Raw genomic sequence first — 23,116 nt, forward strand, 5'->3', positions numbered from 1 at the left:
CAGCTGATTTTCATATATCTCTTCACCCTATGAAACGTTGAAATAATCCCAACAATCAAAATTGGTATATAATCTGTGGTAGTCTTCTTTTATTCTTACAGCAACTCTACCCAGCCCATCCCAGAAGCACTCAAGATCCCTAGTAGTCATAGCGAAGGGGGTCCACTACCACCAGAGTAGATCAGGGAAGAGTCTTCGGAGAATCTCAGGTTCTTCTCCTATCCTACCAGCATCATCATCTGCCCACAGATGGCCGTCAAATACAAGATGGAAGCAGGGCTCCCTCTCTAGTGTATGGACTGCCAGTGCGCACAGGGTGTACCAAAGGCAGGGTGCAATGAAAGTGTCCAGTACGCAGTGGGTTGCAAAGTAAGTTGATGTAACACACTACCACTTGTGTGTGTGTGTGTGTGTAATTGGGTTTTTACAGATGTATATCAATCAGATTTGATTATTTACGTCTAGTGACCAACCTTTAACGTCACCGTCCGAAAGACGTGACTCAGTTCCAACCTGCGTCCTCGGCTGAATCCGTTTATAACTTCCATCATAGCTGGATTACAGGCGCACGCCACAACGCTTTGTATTTCTGCTTTTATGTGTCTCTTTTTTTTTTGCTGAGAGTTTTCCATGTTTCGATTGGATTGTCTTCTGTATAGTCATCCTGACATGGTCACCCAACAGCTCCTTCCAACTAGTATCTTCATTAGAAATTAAGGATCACTTCAGTTGAAGTTTCACATTGCAAGCAAATGGGAATGTAGTCCGGCTCTTTGTCACAGCATGGACCTAACTATTAAAGTGACATTACCCATCCAGTAAGCTGGCATCCAGCCAATAAGAAGCGCCCACACATTACAACTTTCAAAAGGTCACTAACTTTACTTTCTTATTTTTTTCAGATTTGATGTAACTTTCTTTTAGTAGTGGTAGTATTAGTGGTGGTGGTGGTGGAATTGTAGCGGGAGTAGTAGTAGTATAGTAGCGGTAGTAGTAGTAGAAATTCTATCATCGATATCGTAGCGGTAGAAATAGTAGTGGTAAAAGTAATGGAAGAAGAAGTAGTAGTAGTAGTACTAGTAGTAGTAGTAGTAGTAGTCATATTATTGATATTGCCTATTGCATTGTTATATGTCTTATTCATTATCATTTTATCCTCTGTCTATCCCCATCAGTCGTGTCCTGCGTCGGACTATACAGAGCAAGATCCAGAGAGGCCACAAGGACTTGAAGAGCCAACCATACTGTAAGTTCTACAACCGCTACGGAAGATGCCATCGAGGGGACAAGTGCCCTTACATCCATGACCCAGAGAAGGTGGCTGTTTGCACGCAGTAAGTAGGATCCTGTTTCTTGTCCTTGTTGCCTAAGTCAGAGATGCCAACCGTTCCTCTTTTGCCATATTTGTTCCGTTTTTTTGCTATGAATAGGGCCGTATGTTTTTTGTATGTTTTGTTGCGTGAAAAAAAAAATATTAAAAATTAAAAAAATTATTGATGTTTTTCTTGATTTCCGATCATGGGCTTTGTGTCGTAAGTTTATTATGCACCTATGTCTTCAAACGATGCACGTAGGACGGTGATACGGTCCCCAAACTGCGCACATTACGAACAACCCTCGTGTACTGTATGCATGTCGCGCTCCGATCCGGGTACGTATACGTGGTACTGCCGGGTTTTTTTTAGCTGCTCGATTGGGTGATATGTTAAGGTGAGAAATTTTTTCAAAAATACTGTTTTTTGCTCTTAAGAATACTTTTTTTTGTTGAAGAAGGTTTGCATCTTTGCTAAGTGGTATTTAAAAATGATGGTGGCTTCAAGGGCACACAATGACACTCCCAGCCAGAGCCATCTGTACACAGATTTTGGCCAGCTTGGTTTCACTGGGCCACAACATGGCGTATATTCTTTTGTTTTGTGCTTGCCCAACAAAGCAGTGGTCGCCATATTGTCTCCAACTCGAACCGGGTTGGCCAAACTCTCCTAATCAATGGCACTGCTCCCAGCGAGCTTCAACATTATTTGTATTGTCATGGCCAAGCGGCCACATATGGAGAGCTCTGGCACATCAGGGGCCTGTTTCATAAAACTTGTTATCTCTAAAACAAGTGCTAAATTTCTAGGACAAATTTGCTCTCAGCCAATCAGATGCCATGATTTCAGTAGCTTATAACAGTAGCTTGTAACTTGTTATTGATATCAAGTTTAATGAAACAGGGCCCAGGTACCCATTTACACTTCGATGGAAATTCTAATGTATGATGAGAAAGAACAGTACCAAGGAAAGAAATCTCTAAAGGGTTGAACTGAACAATATAGCAACTTTTTTTTTCTTTAAAATGGCAACACTTGCCCTGAAAAGGGTCACAAGGTCAGTCTTTGTTATCATGCAGGTTGCTTGGAGCATCACAATATAAACTGACTCACAAATCAAACTCTCACATATGCTGAGCTGCCAACCATTCCGTTTATGCCGGAATTACTCTGTTTTATCCTCCAAATTACGGTATTACGTTTTTTCTTCATATTTTTTAATTTATTTACTTATTTATTTATTTTTTTTTTTTTTTTTACATACCGCACATTACCGCACGTCAAACAACTGCCCTAAAATGGTGATTTGATCACAAATTCAATAGAAAAGTAATTTTAAAACATACTTGAAAACATACTTGAAGAGAAAAATATTCTCAAAAAGAATGAAATGCTGATAATACCAAAATAACTACAAAAAAAAATACCTGCTTGTATGGGAAAAACAGCATGAGGAATGAACATTCTGCATGAGAAGTGTTGCGCGTGGTTGTAAGTTTCGTTTTAATGAATTCCTTTTTTCTGCTTGAAATTCCTTTTTTTTTTGCCATCATGGTTCCTTTTTTTGGTCTGCATATGGGGCTATTATTTGCTCCTTACTTTGTCAGTAAACACTCTCCATCTGGGAGGTGTTTCACAAAGATCCTAAGTTGGACTTAAAAATTATGGAGAGCCATTTGTAGCCTTAAAATAAAATATATTCAAAAGTGAAAAATCAAGTATTTTAGACTTGTTATAAATTCCACATCAAGAACATGAAATCTCCTTCATAATAAAAAAAAATATGAATGATTTGAATCAACATTTTATGCCTTAAAAAAAATTACAAAATATTTTCATAGATGCTAAAGACTTTCAATAATTGTTAGGTCCAACTTAGAGATAAGTTCAACTTAGGATCTTTGTGAAACACCCCCTTGATTATTTGTATTGAGAGGACTCGAGACATCATTTAATCAAATACTGTACAAGTCAGCAAACCGATGCAGGTCGTAACAGGGCCTCGTCTTATAAAGAGCTGCGATTGATCCAAATCAATCAAAGTTCCACTAACCAATCACAAGTTTTCAGTCTCCTATCTCTTATGTACATAGTTGCAATTGATATCAATAGCAAATAAGTCGCGCTTGATATCAACTATTTATTAGACGAGGCCCAGATTTTTATTATTCATTTTTCATATAACACCATGTTTTATTTCAATCCTTAAACTTTCTCTTATTTATTTAGATTCCTGAGAGGCACCTGTAAGAAGACAGATGGTTCTTGTCCGTTCTCTCACAAAGCCTCCAAGGATAAAGTGAGTTGTGTGAACTAATAAAATAACATTGATTAGATACATGTGACGGTGAATTGCCATTCGGTCTACAACCAGTTGGTTTGCTAACCAATTAGTCTATTCCCATATGGTCTACATATTTGATGATTATTAGACCATGTGGATAGTAGACACAATGGGCATTAGAAAAACTGGGAATTAGACCAAATGGAAATTAGTCTAAATGAGTAATAGACCAATGGGTAGTAGAAAAACTGGGAATTAGACCAAATGGAAATTAGTCTAAATGAGTAATAGACCAATGGGTAGTAGAAAAACTGGGAATTAGACCAAATGGAAATTAGTCTAAATGAGTAATAGACCAATGGGTAGTAGAAAAACTGGGAATTAGACCAAATGGAAATTAGTCTAAATGAGTAATAGACCAATGGGTAGTAGAAAAATTGGGAATTAGACCAAATGGAAATTAGTCTAAATGAGTAATAGACCAATGGGTAGTAGAAAAACTGGGAATTAGACCAAATGGAAATTAGTCTAAATGAGTAATAGACCAATGGGTAGTAGAAAAACTGGGAATTAGACCAAATGGAAATTAGTCTAAATGAGAAATAGACCAATGGGTAGTAGAAAAACTGGGAATTAGACCAAATGGAAATTAGTCTAAATGAGTAATAGACCAATGGGTAGTAGAAAAACTGGGAATTAGACCAAATGGAAATTAGTCTAAATGAGAAATAGACCAATGGGTAATAGAAAAACTGGGAATTAGACCAAATGGAAATTAGTCTAAATGAGTAATAGACCAATGGGTAGTAGAAAAACTGGGAATTAGACCAAATGGAAATTAGTCTAAATGAGAAATAGACCAATGGGTAGTAGAAAAACTGGGAATTAGACCAAATGGAAATTAGACTAAATGAGTAATAGACCAATGGGTAGTAGAAAAACTGGGAATTAGACCAAATGGAAATTAGTCTAAATGAGAAATAGACCAATGGGTAGTAGAAAAACTGGGAATTAGACCAAATGGAAATTAGACTAAATGAGTAATAGACCAATGGGTAGTAGAAAAACTGGGAATTAGACCAAATGGAAATTAGTCTAAATGAGAAATAGACCAATGGGTAGTAGAAAAACTGGCTGTAGACCAAACTACAATAAACCCATGTATCTACCTCTCTTGATAATATAAAAGTTTCTCAAATAAATCTACAGAATACAAACTGCAAAAGTTTTGTTTTGATTGATGAATGTGTGAAGCATTGTGTATTTTATCATCCATTTTTCAGTTGTTGTCAGCTTACCAGGAAAGAGTCTTTTGTTGACAAAACTCCACAAATGATCTGTCAGTGTAGATATCAGCAGAAGCTCTGTTGATGATGGCACTTACAGCCTTATGATGTGAATCTGTGTTTCAGTTAAGGTTAAGTCCAGTCATATGTAGGGTACAAGTGTACATGTATCAGGTTCATTGATCTGGGCAAATTATTAGCAAATATGAAAATTTGAAATATTTCATACAAACCTTAACTAGACAGGAAAACTAATCCTTCAATGGAACTCTCAAGCATAGAAGTTTGGCAAATCAAACTCATTTTCTTAGATTAATTTTAGATCAGCGTGACAAGATTGTTTGTTGACTCTAAATCTGCAATTATAAAATTCTGAAGTACCGGTATAAATTTTGTTTGGCAAAAAGCAAAAGAAATGTATACACTCATTGGTGAAATCATATTGGATAGTAAGCTTAGGTAAATTTGAATTTGAATACCATTATTATTTGGGGGGGGGGGAATAAAATGAGATACACAGGAGCAGAAAATGATTTAAAAATATCTTGATATCTTTCAAAGAGCTCTTGAAAATTTGGAAACAAATGTATCTCTGGTATCAAAGCAAAGAAGTCTATATGTATTGCAGTGGGAAAATCTCTTTTTTTTTGTATCTCTCTTTTCTTTAAAGGGATCATTTAACAATGTTAAATCTGAGATACACGGCCCTGCGTGTTATCAGTGTCTGTGACATGGTGTAATATTGAAGCCCTAAAAAAATTGCGCTTCAAAATGACCAAGAAGTGCCTCAAAAAAGTAAAAATCTTTGAGTGACCGGTTTTACCATACTTGTTTTCCCCAATAGACTGTAGTGTTATGAAAACCGTCAGGCGAACGGTTTTCAAAATTTGTAATTCCAATCATAAATATCTTGATAATCAGACAGGCGATCGGCTTGTAAAAGTCATGGGGTTCCTGACTGACCTAAAGGTTTATAATTATCATCGCATCATGAGCAAAATCCAGAATTTTGTTTCAGAATCTGAGACAAAGTTACCGGATCCCTTTAACTATTCCTAAAGTATTTCTGCAGATGAAAGGTATTTTGACACAAAATCAAAATTAGAGTAAGCTAACATGATGAGGCACAAGTTGCATTGTCGTGATTTATATAAGAAGGCATTACAAAGGTACATGTAGGTTGTGTTATAGTAGTAGTAGTATCATCAATATTACAGTGAATATTTACAATGCGCTATGTCTGTCAAAACTGTCACTCCTGGCACCAATGCGAGAATTACAGTATAATTGTGGACATACATCTAGTGATGTATGTCACTAGATACACTATCAATACGAGGGATTTGAAAGAGTGGACTATTAATCAGTTACACTAGGTAAATACAGTTAATAACTAGATTATCAATACCCCTTTTTTCTTTTTTTTGTAACTCAAGAATTAAAGGTGGTCTGGTTGAATTAGCGCCTTTTTTGAATACTTTTAGATGTAAGCTTTAACATGTCACATTTTCACATACTGAAACATTACAAAATTTGGAAAGGGTATGAATAATTCATTTGTAGAATTTATATCTGTTTTCCAAAGTATAACACTTTACATATAAAGAGAAGGTTGAATTTTGGGAAGAGGTGAAAAACAATTTGTGAGCCTTATCATTTTTATTATGCAAGTGTGGAAGAACATTAGAGAAAAAATATTTCCTGAAAAGCATGGCTCTTCAAATGCCTTCTTATTCTAGATATGACAAGTTAACGAACGAGGCCCGCTTTTTATTCCACATGTTTGTTTAGTCCCATATACATTATTCTGTGTACAGTGATTGTTACTTTACCAAGACTGAGCCAAATTTCTTATCATGTTGATGACTCCAGAACCTTGCAGTACACACCAATACTTTTATGATCTGGTCGATTCAACACCGTTTCCTTCACAATGCAATTGCTTGAACAGAACTCAACTTTATCTTAAAGGGATCCAGTAACTTTGTCTTAGAGATTCTGAAACAAAATCCTGGATTTAGCTCATACTGCAATGATAATTATAAATCTTTAGGTCAGTCAGTAACCTCATGACTTTAACAAGCCGATCGCCTGTCTTATTATCAAGATATTTATGATTGGAAATAGAAACCAAATTTTGCGTTTGACAAACAGTTTTCATAACACTACAGTCTATTTGGGAAAACGAGCATGGTAAAACCGGTCACTCAAAGATTTTTACTTTTTTGATGCACTTCTTGATCATTTTGAAGTGCAATTTTTTTTTAGGGCTTCAATATAACACCATATCACAGACACTGATAACACGTAGGGCCGTGCATCTCAGATTTTAAATTGTTAAACGATGCCTTTAAAAGTAAGTTGCAGGCAACTTGCACTTCTTGTTCTTTGCATTTTACACATTGTGGTATTCTAGAACTGTATTTTACATGGGTAAACTAAAAGGCGATGCAAACAATTCATCTCGTTGTGAGTTGGGTTTGAAAAAAAACCTGTTGAATATTTGTCAGGATTCGATTGACATGAATAGGATCATAGAATGGTTATACTATTTCTGCTCACTTTATAACTGATTGCGTGCATCTGCTTCGTTTTTTAGCACCGGCTTAAATATTATTCTTCACCATTTTCTTGTTTTATTTCCTATGGAAGCAACCACTCTCATCAACATAGACTATCAACAGACTATTCAAGGCTTGATGAGAACAAAACAATACATTTAGGAAATTATGTTGTCCACCGTTTCAGTCTCGCAATTGAAAAGTTTGCCCTTGTGAAAAAGGAAAATTAGAAAGGAAAGAAGCACTCAGGGGGAAACAAACCATTTCAGAAAGAGAGAGAGAGAGAGAGAGAGAGAGAGAGAGAGAGAGAAGAGAGACAGACATGTATTACATACAACAACTAAATTATTTATAACCTTACCAAATTTTGTAATTTTGTCAGTATGTGTAGAAATTGATTTTTTCTAATTTATGTTTCTTGAGAATGTGACATAAAAACAAAGACCCTAATTCAACCAATCCAACTTTCATTCTTGAGTTACGAAAAACACAAGAAACCATCAGATTTACAAGGAATATTTATAATTTAGGTGTTCGCTGTACATGTAGGGTGTCAGTTACTGCTTCTTTTTAAATGAATAGATAGTACAGAGAAGTGGATCTTTACATTTTGAATAGATATATGAATGGGACTTTATCATTTCTTTTTGTGCAAATCTGTTTAATAAATACACTTTTGGACATATTGAAAACAATGACTACCGGTACATGTATGTTAAACATGTGAGAAATTGTGAATGGGAATTTATAATTTATTTTTGTGCAAATCTGTTTAATAAATACACTTTTGGACATTTTGAAAACAATGACTACATGTATATTAAATGTGTGAGAAATTGTGGAGAAACAGTACTCCACTATCACGTGCAAGTCACATGACCTTGACGCAAGCGCACTGCACTTGAACCGCCACCGAAAGGGAAACAGAGCTCAGCGTTCAAGGTTCAACCAATCAACCAAATAATTTTATGTCACCCTACATACTCAACGACCAGAAGTGAAAATAGGAAAGTGTAGACGAAAAAAAGGAAAAAATAAAAGAGCCCTGATTAATTCGCCAGCGGAAACGTCATTGGCCATTACTGGATTTCCTAAATGAGTTTGATTGTATAAACAAGACAAGTTGAGATGTCTGTGTCACATGACAAGGTTAGGCCACAAGTCATGTTCACACAACAGCCAAGTTTCAGGAAATACAAGGTATGGAAGTTAGACTTCCTGCACACTATTTCTAAAGCTTCAGCAAACCGACATGTAATTTCCTGTAAATATACACATTGAATGTAACACCAATATCTGTAACTACTTTTTTTTTTTAATAAAAAATAAAAACGCATCAGTACACGACGGGCAGAAAGATGCAGAATGGCTCGGTGGAAGAGCAGTGGTCTTGTTTCCGGGAGATCAAAAGCAAAAGCATTAATCCTCAAAACCAAGTCCCTAGCATTTAAAAATGTTGGTTCTGTGGTTGCTTGGTTATAAATACAAACATACCATGAATTCTTAGCAGAAACCTAGCAACCAAACCAAGTGAAGAAGTTTTTTTTAAAACTTTCTAGGATTTGTCTGTGGCAGTTGTACACTGTAGCTGAGTTAGCATTAGGAAAATACAGTACAAGCTTTTTGCCTTATAGTTAATCATTTATAGCATATAAAGAGTAGGCCCTGTAGTTTATTCCCCCCCCCCCCCCTAAAAAAAAAAAATAAATAAATAAATAGAATAAATAAATAAATAAAAAAAATATAATAATAATAATAATAATAATAATAATAATAAATAAAATTTTAAAAAATTATTTTAAAAAAATATTTAAAAAATGTGTGATTAAACTCTGCTTATCAAATAGAGTTGATCCAAGAGACATATTGAGACTTTCCTCTTAAACACTTTAGTGAGCTTAACTTAGACTGATCTTTCACCAAGTGTTACATGTGTAAGTTTAAATTCATATATTGGAAGCTGACATGCACATCAAAAATATATTCTCTCCTTGTGAATATTCAAAATTCAATGATATATAAGTGCCAGTAAAAGTAATCTTTCAACAACAACATTTTCTGGAAGATTTTCATACTGACTGAGCAATGCTACTCAGGTCTCTTATCTAGAGAATTAAGTTCTGGAAAACCAAAAGCCTGTAGGTGTGGACACAGCTGAAGTTAGATGGGAAACTTGACATTGTTTCTGTCTGGAAATTTGGCCAGCGTCCAAATGTTTTGACAATACAGCTTTATCTAATCAGTTATGGAATTAAGCCGTAAAGCCGTGTGAAATTATGGTCTGCAAAGAGAAAGAACCAAAAACAGCAGGTAGAATAATGTGTTCTCAATGTGTCCAGAAATTGAATTTACAGTTACTTTTTTGCTCTTATTCTTTATTTAGTGTATGGCTGGCACCACCTCATACTATAAAAACTGGTGTAATATGTGTGATGTGTGAAATGATGTGAATACTTCTGGGCAGTATCGTTTTCAAAACACTGTTGTAAAACTAGTCCCTAGTATACACAACACAACAAGCTTTATATTCTATGTGAAAAACAGTTTAAAGTACATGTAATTTTGTAAATCTATAATGGTAGTATAGAGTGCTTTTTTTTTCATAAAAATTATGTTTTTGAAACAGCAGTACGATACTTTACGAGTGCATACAAAGACAAAATAGAGGGTGATAATATGAGATATGACATCACAGCATACATATATGAAGCCTTGTCTTAAAGGTATACAAAGTTTTGGGAAATTTTGAAAATTCATTGGATAGTGATTCTTTACAATTTTGATATATTCGGATGCCCCTTTGGAAGTACTAAAAGCACTAGAAAATTTAGCCCCTAAAACACTTCTGCTTTCAAGAAAAATTGAATATAAAATTTACCCGTGCTCCCGGTAGATTTTGATAAATTTCAATTAGCACCTACGGCCGTGCAATGGTAGCTACGACCATGAAAATCTCAGAATATGTAGATGTAGTATTTAATTTCTAAACGGGAATAGCTAATTGGTCTATTTTAGTCAAGAAACATCGTTTTATAGCTTAATTAATATCTTGACCTTGAGAGGGAGCTATTAGCTTTACAACATAAAAACTTTATTATTTACAATTTCATAACTTTAGACTCGATTTCAACCGCGACAACTATGTAGGATCGCATATGCTTCCAATATGTTCATTTGAACGAAATTCATGTCCCCACACCAAAATTTTATATTACCTTTAACATCAATATTTAGAATAATGAAAGGGACATCTTTTCTGATGGTCAAATATTGACAGTGTCAGTTTTATAGGTCCCTACACTGTGTCGTATTCAGCGCTCAAAAAACACGGGGGCGGTGGGCGATTCGCCCCCGTGAGCTACAAAATCGCTCTCGTCAGGTTGCTCACGGGGGCGATTGCAAAATTAAAAATCGCCCCGGTGGAATTATAAAATAAAGATAATCTTTTCTGTTATAACTTTAACACAATATTGAGTTTCAATTTTCAAACCTTAAACCAATGAAATGGAACTAAGATTAGCGTGCAAGATTTCTCGTTTTATGAGTAGGCCTATTATTACCGATTCAGCTCGCAATGCAGTGCCGCCGTCAGCAGTGGTTATAGGCCTACTGCGCCGTTAGTAGCGGTGCGTGTGCACGCTGCCGCGCCATGTCTGCTGGAGCTGGAGGCGATCGGGCAAGGGCAGAAACATGGTCATGGCCTGGAGAAGTTTTTCGTTGTCAGCAAATAATGAACCTCGACAAGTAAATCAATATTAGGGACTTTTAGATTTGCACGATGAGAACGTGGACTGCAACGTGTGACCTCCTTTTTAAGGCACTGCCAGTGCTTAAAAGGACGTCACATGTGATTGCCAGTGCCTTAAAAGGACGTAACACGTCCAAGTCCCCTAAAAAATTGAGGGGAGGACGTGTCCCCCCCGCCCCCCCCCCCCCCCCCGGGATCGCCGCCCCTGCGTGGAATGATATGGTAACATGGGCAGATCTACGGCGGGGGGGGGGGGGTAGAGGTTTAACCCCCTCCTCCCACCCCCCCCCCCCCCCCCCGGCCCCTTGGGCTGCCAAGTGAAAATGTGATATTAAAGCGGGGGGGGGGGGGGGGGGAGGGGGATTCTGGAGAGGAGGACTACTAATCTATTTTATTTGTTTCAGGGGGCGGGGGGAAGTGAAGCGCCGTTTGAGCATGACTTTCTTTTTAACTCTTACTTTCACCTATCTCAGATAACCCTAAGTTTTTGGTTGCTGCTTTATATGTAGTTGATAATGCATGATTAAAATAAATAAAGAGAGAGAGAGAGAGAGAACCACCATCATTTTGCAATGGTTCAGGGTTCGTGTAATGTAAATTTGAAACCATTTCTTAGCGTCTCAACCCTAAAAAAAATAGCAAAACAATTTTTGAGGAAAAGCATTATACTAAATTAAATAAAGAATAATAGCTTTATATTGGATCATACTAATACTGACACGGGCTAAAGACAATGTGGTATTTGTATAGAGGTATTCCAAAATGACATTCTGATAATCAACATTTGTTCTGGTATCATATGTATATACGCATAATACAACTGATCTTTATGATTTTTTAACGTGACATAGCTTCTTCTCCCTCTGCAAACAAAACAGAAAACAAGGTTATTTAATAAAAGGACCATGCGACAAATAATCATTGTGATTCAAATTGATGCAAGCATTTTTTTTGAATAAGCAATGCTTTTCACCAGAATCTTCTTTGTAAAAAACGACTTTTACAAATCTCAGCCATGCAATTCTGCCACTGTGATGTAAGATCACTTTGAGATTAGGAGAAGTGTATTATGTAATGGGTATTTTAAATTGAATGAAACGTCTCAACTCAATAAGCATGGCTGAGATTTGTAAAAGTTGTTTTTACAAAGAAGATTCGGGTGAATAGCAGTGCTTATTCAAACAAATATTCGCATTAATTTGAATCACAATCATTATTTGTCGCTTAATCCCTTTTAATGACCATGTTTTCTTTTACGTTTGCAAGGGGAGAAGAAGATATGTCACGTTAAAGACATCATAAAGATCAATGTTGTATGCGTATATATTATATACACAGGCCAGTAACAGCTATGTAGCTTGTAAATTTGTAAGAGGGAAAATGCTGATTGAAATGATAATGCTGAAATAGCAAATAATTGAGGAGCATCATAGGTACCAATTCAATGGATATTTGTATACAAAAGAGCCCCCGTCAGTAATAAAAGAGCCCCCGTGAGAAAGCTCACGGGGGCTCTTTTTTCGGGGGAAGAGCCCCCGTGGACAAAAAATTAATTTGAGCCCTGGTCGTATTCACAACAAGCTAAATACATGTGAAAAAAGAAATTTTGCAGTAGAAAGAGAGTTTTCTAACCAATGAATGAATATTTGTCTTTTATCTTCCTCAGATGCCAGTATGCGTGTACTTCCTGAAAGGGGTGTGTAACCGTGACGACTGCCCCTACTCCCATGTCAAAGTCAGCAAGAAGGCAGAGGTGTGTCAGGAATTCCTCCATGGATACTGCCCTCGTGGGGCCAAGGTGAGACAATCCCTGTTCAGTCTTGTGTTTTACAATATATGTTGATTGGTGCATGATCCGATTCAAAGACTTTCTGATAATGTAGGATGATGATGTGTCATATTTTATGAATTACCGGTATCTGTTTGGAGTCCGAATGGACAATAAGTCACGTTAAACACAGAATGAATGCGCTTCTGGAACTGAACAGATGTAGTATTATATTCCCTATTTACACGTATATACATGTATATTTCTTGAATAGGAATAGCCTCCGATCGTTACTTGGTGGTGGTTGGTTTTTGTACCCGACTGCTAAGAAAGCATAAATGCTTGTAAGTAAGCAACCAGACGGCCGACGGCTTTAGGTCCTCTCCGAGGGACCTGGTAATGAGGATTAATGCCTTACCAAAGGGCACTAGCGCATCGACTTGGTTTCAAACCCGGGTCACCGGATTACGAGACCAATGCTCTACCGACTGAGCTATCACGCCTCCTCGTTTAATAAATTTCTAATGATTACAATTTAATGAAAAAGTTGTCAAAGAGAGAATAATCTTTAGCCAATCATACAAATCTAGGTGTGATTGTCATTAATAAAAAAAAGACTGGTCATATCATTTCTAGGGGATTCTGGACTACTGAAGAATATACAAAATATGTACATGTACCTGGCCTTTGTAAAGAGGAAAATTAAATAGTTGATAAATGAATTGAAGTTTATAAATAATCTTTCTTTTTAGTGTAAAAATAAACACACCCTGGATTGTGCGGAATTCAACGAGACTGGGCAATGCAAGCTGGGTAACAAGTGCCCTCTCTGGCATCGAAAGCGCAAGACCAAGAGCGAGGGAAGGAAAGGGGTGAAAAGGAGAGCGAGTGAGGGAGAGAAGGTCCCTTCAAAAAGGTAAATACTGTTTTAGCAATTTATTTCACTTTTACACTTTTACATGGAAAATAACAATAAAATACAACCAAATTTTCCCATGGAGTTCTTTGTAATTGCATTTCTCCTTTGGACATACTAAATATCAAGTTACAATACAACAGTGAAAGACCATATGATGGTTTCCTTCCTTTCGAATGTTTCCGAGTTCCAAAATGACATTAGGTACAATAAAAGATGAAGGGAGAAAACTCTAGACGTATTAAAATGTTGAATAGAACATTTTACTCACGGGAAGAAGAAAAACAAGTGTGTACTCAGATTAAAGTGATTGCCAAAGCTATAGAGATCAACTGTATATAAATATGCAAGTTGAAAGTCTGTTGTGTACTTCTCATCAATAATAGGAGGCAAGTATAGGATTATTGGATGTAAGTTGTATTGACCAGTGTGTGAAGTCATGAGTAGGATTTTTTTAATTCAATTTACACTCAAATTTCATGATGTGAAAATGCATATGTGTATTGGTTTACTGAACCAATCTCCAAGATTTACAACTTTTTACATACAATGTGTTTCCCACTTTCCCTACTTACTTCCAGTGACCAGTTCATGAAACTTGCATTTGGTTTTGTCCCTTATTTCACCCCAGGGCAAAACCCTCTTGGGAAACGACGAAAAATTCCCAGTGATGTCCACTCAAATAAGACGGGGGATTGAGTGAGAGGGGGGAGGGGACGGGATGGGGTATATGTCCTTTTCTTTTACAGTATTGTTGTGGATACTATGCCTAATTTTGCTTTTATTGATAACTACCGTGTTTACCACTAGGTGTTATTATGTTATTGTTCCAAATAGATTTTTTTCTTTTTGTTATATCAGTGCTCTGATCAGTATTCCGTAAATTATTATTGGTAGAAATAGTAGTAGTAGTAGTAGTAGTAGTAGTAGTAGTAGTAGTAGTAGTAGACTAAGTAGTATAAGTAGAAGTAGTAGTAGCAGCAGTAGCAGTAGCAGTAGTAGTAGCAGCAGTATCAGTAGTAGCAGTAGTATTAGAAAAGAGCAGTAGAGATAGTAGAAGTAATAGTAGTAGAAGTAGAAGTAGAAGCAGAATCAGAAGCAGTACGTAGCAGAAGCAGTAGTACAACAGCAGTAGAAGTAGCAGTCACAGAAATAGTAGTAGTAGTAGTAGCAGTAGCAGTACTAGTATATCTGTAAAGTACTTAACAACCTCAAAATATAACTTTACACTAGGCCTGTATCCCATGCTTGATTTGCCACTAGTAGATTACATTTTGTGGGTAAATATGAATATTCCATCTTTGATAATTTGCAAATATGCAACGACACAGGTGCAGAAACATCAGGCCCCAATACCACAGTAATGACATTAGCCATTCATGGTACATCAATAAAAGAAAGAAAAGTCTCTGAAATGATCATGAATCTACTGTAAACCTTCGTGATTTGTTTTAATCAAGTTGGATTGCTTTACAGCGTGTGGGTGACAAATTGAAATGCATCATGTTTCGTCAATTGGAGAACCAGTCCCCAATTAAGTCAATTTAACCAGGAGACAGATAGTCCCAAATGGGGCACATTAGAGGTCCTCTTTCTGTGTCACAATAGCCTTGGGTTTAAGCTGAAGTTGTTATTTATTTCACCATTTACACTTGAAACACAACTATTGCATCATGATTCTGTTTTCAATATACCTAATACGTGTGTAATTGTATGGTCTTGTAATTCTACTACAGTTGGGTAATCATTTATACAATAAAAGGAAACAAAATAATTTAGTTAGAAAATTCTTTGAAACTGTGGTTATATCTGAATCTGCCAACATCAAGCTTCTCCCACTTTTGTCAGTCATATTGCAAAGGAAACCGTGCTATACACACATTTGCAGCTAGAATGTATATAATTAACCTTGAAGTCCACCTTGATATTAAGTTGGTTTTAACTGAAGCAGAAAAATGACAGGAACATATGTCAGTGAAAGTTTGAGAAACAATAATAATAATAATCTTTTAAAGTCCACTCCAAATTGTATTAAACTAAAAATGGAAATTCTCTTTGCCCAATTGATCGTGAGTCCGGCAGCCACTGCATGAGCAGCGCCAGATCGACGTTGTGATTAAAAATAAGAAAGTAATGATTTTTTTCAATCGGGATCAGTCAAACACAAATTTGCAACACTGTGATGTACATTTGTACTTTTCATTAACTTTCATTTTCTCTGTTGTTGATGACAGGATAGATATTTTCCATACAGAGGATGTATATAGAAACATATTCGCAATAATCTTATTTAGGGTGCATGTACAATTGAATATTAAATTAAAAATAAAAATTTCCTCTTCATTTTATGAGTTAACGGGTGAAGGATATGAAGAAAATAATGGCTGGTGCTCGTGAAACCAAAGAGATACCAGCTCTCTCTTTGGTAAAACCTAGCTCACAGAATCCATCTTGTGCGAGCCCACACTGGTGCATTGACTAGTCTTTTCACAAGTCACATTAATATTTATTGAGAGTGCATTTAAACTGGTAATATCTCTTTAAAGAAAGTACTATTTGTAGCTCATAATTTGAATTTAGTATACATGGAACCCCGATCACACGGAGCATAATATTTTATTTTTGTGATTGGTGCATTTACAATAAGAATACAACACACTGATTAAACCTACATCAAGAATAAATGAGGATATTGATATTTATATTGCACAAATTAGTTGTATACATGCACAAGTACTATACTGGTACTTTCTAACATGGTGGCAGTAAAAAGTTCTGTTCCCATTCTCCACCAGCCCTGTTTCCAAGGACGTTTGGAGTCAGGGTTGGAATGCAGCTATTGTTTGATGAATGACTTCATCCCAGATAACTGCCAGCTGATCGGCTGTGTATAGCTTTCACAGGTGGTCGTTAATGGCTAATTCTATTCCTGGTATATGGGGCTAGAAGAACTTCCATGCAGGCTGGCCTAGACCCCAGATACACTTGTTAAATAGGAGACCTTTCACACGAGAGGAAACGCAGTATCAAGAAATGTACTAAAAAGAATTAAGTACAATAATTTTTGGGCCTATAGCTAAAGGAGCATACACATAGGATGAGAACATTCTAAAATAGAACATTGTATACAGAAACTAGTTTAAAGCGCCACTGTAGTACTTATAACTGCTTGCCTGTTGGTACCCATGATCCTCTTTTTCTTATGTTAATTGAGAGCTGATTTGATGAGATAAATACCTGTCAGTTACCTTGCAGGGAGGTCTAATCCCCCCTGGCCAAACTAGTGCAGACAGGCTTTAAGGGATGTGCACAGTTTAGTTTACACAAAGTTCAGTGCTTGCTATGAAGCACAGGAAAGCCGGTGAGGGAAAATCGATGTTTTGGGCTCGCAGTGAAAATGCAGCTACTGTAGGCCCTGCACAATTACAGTTACCCTAATTCTTTTTTACACAGCGATGGACCTTGCTTCCTCATCAAGTCCTTTGTTAAAAAGATGGTCAAACTACCCATTCACTAAACAATGTCATGCTTCAGAATGTTCTGAAAAGAAAAAGTTAATTAGTCATTGTCTGGCCATGATGTTATGGTGATACAAATTGTGCATGATTTTGCTTATCTGAATGAAGGGTTTGGCAATTTTCTTCAATTGAAGTGCACTCTTCTCTATTTATAGTGATTGAGTGAAGAGACACCAGCTACCGACTTGATGGAGAATCAAGGTCCATAGTAGTCCAGAATCTGGCCTATTTAATTTTGATCCCCACCACACCAACGCAATAGGCCTGTCTTCACTAGCTCGAGATTGCCAAATGTCCCGCTATTTGAACTATCCCGATCGCAAACTATCCAGCTAATTTGCGTCTTCATCAGCCCGAAGTTGCAATTAGCGAGATATTTGGTCGGGATTGTCTTCTCAAGATATCTTGGGATAGTTTGCAAAATATCCAGCTATTTGTCCGCACCGTCTTCACCAAACCGAAGACTCGCACTATGCGCCAACGCTGAGCAAAATATCTTGAGCTAATTTCTCCAGGTCGAGTTTCAAGTTTCAAGGTTGAATCTCGAGCTGATGAAGACCCGATTTGTAACTTCAGGATTATTTCCCAAATCAGAAATAGCGGGCTATTTGGCAATCTCGAGATGATGAAGACGTGCCTAATGCTGCTTCTGGCCGAAGATGGCGTGATCCTTGAATTGGAACGCCCAGTGAAAAAATAGGCCGGGCCGGTGAGCGTATAAATGAGTTTATTGATAACGCCATCTTTGGCGGTGTGAATCGATTGTAGGGAATATCATATAAAAAAACTGGCCAGATTCTGGACTGGGTCCATAGCTGTTTAAAAAGAGTTTGCATAACTGTACAACAAAATAATCTTTGAACATATATTTTCAATTTGGAATAAAATTAATTATTCCATTTTATACAACACCTACATTACGTGGATCCTTGTCATTTGATTGGGGGATTGTTGGTCACATGATATTCATAGATGATACACATAGATGTTATATTGCACGGGCGTGCATTTTTGGTTATATGCGCCATGGATTTTTGGTTATATGCAGACTGCGTACCTCTCTGCCGTGCCCGTATCCCTACGTGTATCTGACGCAAAGGCAATCTGAATGTAATCGAGAAGGCTTGACTCCAACTTTAATTTATCTTTAATATAAGGAGTAAAGCATAATTTGTTGATTAACGTTCTATTAGATCTTCTTCGATGTTGTATAAAACAAATAATTAATGTTTTTCATTCGTTCAATAGTGTTGAAAGATTAACGTTAATTCTATTCAACTCGGCTGAAGCCTCATTGAATAGAATGTTAATCTTTCAACTCAAGAAAATATTCACACTATTGAACTCATAACCATTCATTATTTGTATAATATTTTATGTTCTATCTTACTTCTGTTCCTTTGTTTATAATACAGGTGCTTTTATGTGATTTCTTTTTTGTGTGTTTTTGTTTCTCAAGCACACTGTGAGCATTTGATTTCAAGTGGAAATGGCACCTTTCGAATATTGTATATATTATTATTATTATTATTGACTACGTTACACTAGAAAGCAATTCTCTAAAAGTCTTAACTGTTCTGCTGGATGTGAGGTTCATAGAGTGCTCATAATAATGCTACTGCTCTGAAAATGATTTTAAGTTTGTCCTTAATTCTTTGCATGAAAGATAATAGATATATTGTCAGAAATCAAACTGCTCTGTCATTGCAAGGCAAAATTTACTCCACATTCCACAATGGAGCTATGGAAGGGTGAAGAACGGTGAAAATATTCTGCAAGAGCATTTTTTGTTCAGCTAATTTCAATTTTACCAAGCTATCTTCAATACCTTGTTTTTCTAGTGTGAATGGGATCGGTATTTATCTGTCCTGGTACCAACTAGCGTCCAACCTGGAAGGTGGAAGTACCATGGCCCAACTAAATTATCTGTCATTCTGTTGTCCATTTACCAACACAGGATCAATGTGGGGAAGACAAATATTTATCCAAGTTTGATTACAACTTTCAACACTTCGTGATAGGCTGCAGAAGAGAAAATGGATAGGCCAGAATCGTTTTCAATTAACCTAGATTCTTCATCCACCTGAAAAAGCCTGCCATTTTTCCTTTCTGGATGAAAAATAGGCGATGGGAAAATTTTGACTAGTTTTACTATCAGTATGAGTTTACAATGCGTGATGAACTACATGTATCCAACACTGTCCCTGACGGCTTAATTCTGTACTAATACGTCATAGGATGACTTAATGAACATCCCTGTATCTGACAGTTTCAAGGGTGCAGCACAAAATGGAAAGAGGTGTCAATCAGATGGACAAGATAATCTCCATCCATAGCAAATAGGACAGTTCACATTAGGCCCGTCTTCACTATCTCGAGATTGCCAAATATCCAGCTATTTGAACTATCCCGATCAAAACTATCCAGCTAATTTGCTTCTTCATTAGACCGAAGTAGCAAATTAGATGGATAGTTGGTCGGGATAATATCCCAAGATATCTTGGTCTAGTTTGCAAAATATCCCTCTGTTTCCCAACTAGCGGGATAGTTAGCGACCTGCTTCAGACAGAATTACGGAGTCAAATATCCCGATCCCATCATGCACAACGATTTCCGGTTTTCCGTGTTCACTTGTTGTTGTACTAGCGCGCTGAGCGGTATAGATCGCATGTGCGCCGGAAATCTTTGTGCATGATGGGATCGGGATATTTGACTCCGTACTTCGGTCTAATGAAGACGGTCGCAAACTATCCTGGTAGTTGGGAAATAGTAGGATATTTTGCAAACTAGACCGATATATCTTGGGATATTATCCCGACCAACTATCCAGCTAATTTGCTACTTCGGTCTAATGAAATGCAAATTAGCTGGATAGTTTCGATCGGGATAGTTCAAACAGCTGGATATTTGGCAATCTCGAGATAGTGAAGATGGGCCTAATGTTTGTGGGTCACGTTCTTTCCCTGTATGTGTTGACACCTGTTCCACTTTCAGTCTTCTATCTTTCCAATTGTTTATTTTTGGGGGGTTATATGAGGAATCAGCACCTTTTAGAGATGTCACAATTGCTTTCAAAGTTTAATCATGTGCTGAGGAACATGATCTGGGAAGGGTTTTCTCCTGGTAAAAAGATGGAGATGTTAATGTGTACTATAGTATAGACCCATTTACACCATAACAGCTCAAACACTGTTCTGAAAAAAATTTGGATTTTTTTTTTTTACTGCCGTTTACACTAGACTGGAAAAACCCTTTAAAAACGTTAACGTTTGCTCATTCCGATTTTTTGGTGAGCTGCTTGTCACTACTCTGCATGCGATTGTACAGGAGCGAAAAACCACAATCATTTAAAGGTAATACAAAGTTTTGGTATGGGGTCATGAATTTGGTTCAAATGAACATATCGGGAAGCATATAAGATCCGACAATATTCATTGATAGTCGTCGCAGTTGAAATCAAGTCTAAAGTTATGAAATTGAAAATAATAACTCTTTATGTTGTATAGCCCCCTCTCAACGTCAAGATGTCAATTAAGCTATAAAAAAATGTTTCTTGACTAAAATCGACCGATTAGCTATTCCCATTTGGAAATTATATATCACAACTACATATTCTGAGATTTTCACGGTCGCAGCTACCATTAAACGGCCGTAGGCGCTATATGAAATTTATCAATATTCAATTTTTCTCAAAAGCAGAAGTGTTTAAGGGGCTAAATTTCATAGTGCTTATAATACATACAGAGGGGCATCCAAATATATCAAAATTGTAAAGAATCACTATCCACCCAGTTTTCAAAATTCCCAATACTTTGTATTACCTTTATCAATGTTGTTGTTTATTTTAGGCAAGTCAGTCAGTTTATGACCATTATTGCCAAATACTATCAACTTAACATATACACTCACATAATATGCATGTTTCGTTATACAGTATGTATATTTTCTTTCCCTGAAAAAAAAACGAAACAAAAAAGGGGGGAGATAATGATATAATGTTTGAGAGGGGGCATTATTGAATACACTGCAAATGTGAGTTAATCGTCAGTGTTAATGCAACTACCGGTAATCACTGGGTTCATTCTTCTCTTTATTATGTGTCCGTTGGGTTCATCTCGTTTACAACAGTGTTCCGTTGTATAAAACTTCCCAATTTGTGAGTCCATTTGCAGTTTCAAGAAGAAATAATGCTTTTTTTCTTCATATTTTAGAATTAATATGGATGCAATATACTTTAGGTAGTTGAAACTGCCCTTGGTACCAAACTGCATCGTACAAGGCAGAGCTCTTCTACACTAGGGTCTCGACTAAACTCCATTTAATTCTCCATCTTTGGAAAAGGGGGAGGGGCAAGTTGCATACAAATCAGGCTTCTCTTCACGATGTTGTCATCTTACTTGCCTCAAAGTATTGGAGCTTTCTTTGTGATGAGGCTGTTGTTAGAGCATCTGAAGCGAAAGATTGGGAGTTTGAAATATTCATATTTAGTGTAAGCAGATGACTGAAACAGGTTGTTTTTTTTTTTTTTTTTTTGGGGGGGGGGGGGGGGTAAAACGTGCCCCTCCCCCTTTCCAAAGATGCAGGCTTGAAAACAAGCAAAACCCTGCCTCTCATAAAGATAGAGTTTTGTATATTTTGTGCCCTACATGCTAACAACTTTTCCAACGTACAGGTAGATGAATTTCATGATACGCTCTGCAGTTTATGCTTCATTATTATTAGTTTATATATATTTTTTTCGTGGGGAGGAGGAACCTTAATCTCTCTCTCTTCTCTCTCTCTCTTTCTCTCTCTCTCTCTCCTTCTCTCTCTCCTTATTTTCTTTTCTTTCTTTCCGTCTCCCTCTCACTTTCATAATATCATTCTACCATTATTAGGAAATACTTTCATATGCAGTGGGAGTTGATGAAGAGAATGGAAATGAGTTGTTTCTGATAGAGTCATTTACATCAAGGCAATTGGTATTGTGGTTTCATATCATTGAATTTTTAGGGTAGCCCGTGCACTCTGGCTAATGTACTAAGCAGAAAACCCAACTTTAAATGGGGTATTGTGCCACTTAAAAAGGTCAGAAACTCAATTTAATTTTTTTTTCCTTTCCTAAGGTTGCCAACTTTTGCTACAATTTATGAGAGAGAGAGAGGTATCATTGCCCCACATTATATTTTGTGCGATAATAATGCATAATCTTTGGGCATTTTGACACGAGAAGGATTTTATCATAAATGTACATTGTATTCCTCTAACCATTCACATTGATTACATGTACAGTTAACATTTAAATTATTCATACCCCTTGTAAAGTTGATGCTTTTTGTGTTTTTCGTGACTCAAGAACGAAAGGTGGACTGGTTGAGTAAGGAACTTTGTTGAATACTTTTAATAGATTCAAGATTCAAGATTCAAGATTATTTTATTGGTCCATGCATGCAAACATTACATAGAAATTTTGCTTCCAATGGCTTTTTTGACAGTGAAAATACAAATGATAGAAAATACAATATAACATTAACAATAGAAAACTATGTACATAAATATGGATAACTATTTATAGTGTGCATATGCCCCTCAATTTCCTATTGCCTACATTTAACATGCGTCATAAATTAAAATGTCTCATAATATAATATAGTATTTCTCGTCACCACCCCCCCCCCCCCCCCCCCCCCCCCCCATCCGCTAGCTCCCGATCCACAGATGGTTTTGGATTTGCAGAAAAATA

General features: G+C 36.6%; 1 protein-coding gene across 1 annotated transcript in view; it reads left to right on the plus strand.

The window, feature by feature from the left end:
- Positions 1-23,116, plus strand: part of LOC580648 (zinc finger CCCH domain-containing protein 3) — a 50,326-nt gene that overhangs the window by 1,785 nt on the left and 25,425 nt on the right. The window contains exons 3-7 of the mRNA XM_030975155.1: positions 102-369; positions 1,176-1,334; positions 3,543-3,612; positions 12,859-12,990; positions 13,713-13,876. Coding sequence (XP_030831015.1) covers positions 102-369; positions 1,176-1,334; positions 3,543-3,612; positions 12,859-12,990; positions 13,713-13,876 — 793 coding nt within the window. The remainder of the gene's footprint in view (positions 1-101; positions 370-1,175; positions 1,335-3,542; positions 3,613-12,858; positions 12,991-13,712; positions 13,877-23,116) is intronic.

The sequence above is a fragment of the Strongylocentrotus purpuratus genome, unplaced genomic scaffold (genome assembly GCF_000002235.5).
Source record: "Strongylocentrotus purpuratus isolate Spur 01 unplaced genomic scaffold, Spur_5.0 spur5_scaffold_8, whole genome shotgun sequence".
Lineage (NCBI taxonomy): Eukaryota > Metazoa > Echinodermata > Echinoidea > Camarodonta > Strongylocentrotidae > Strongylocentrotus > Strongylocentrotus purpuratus.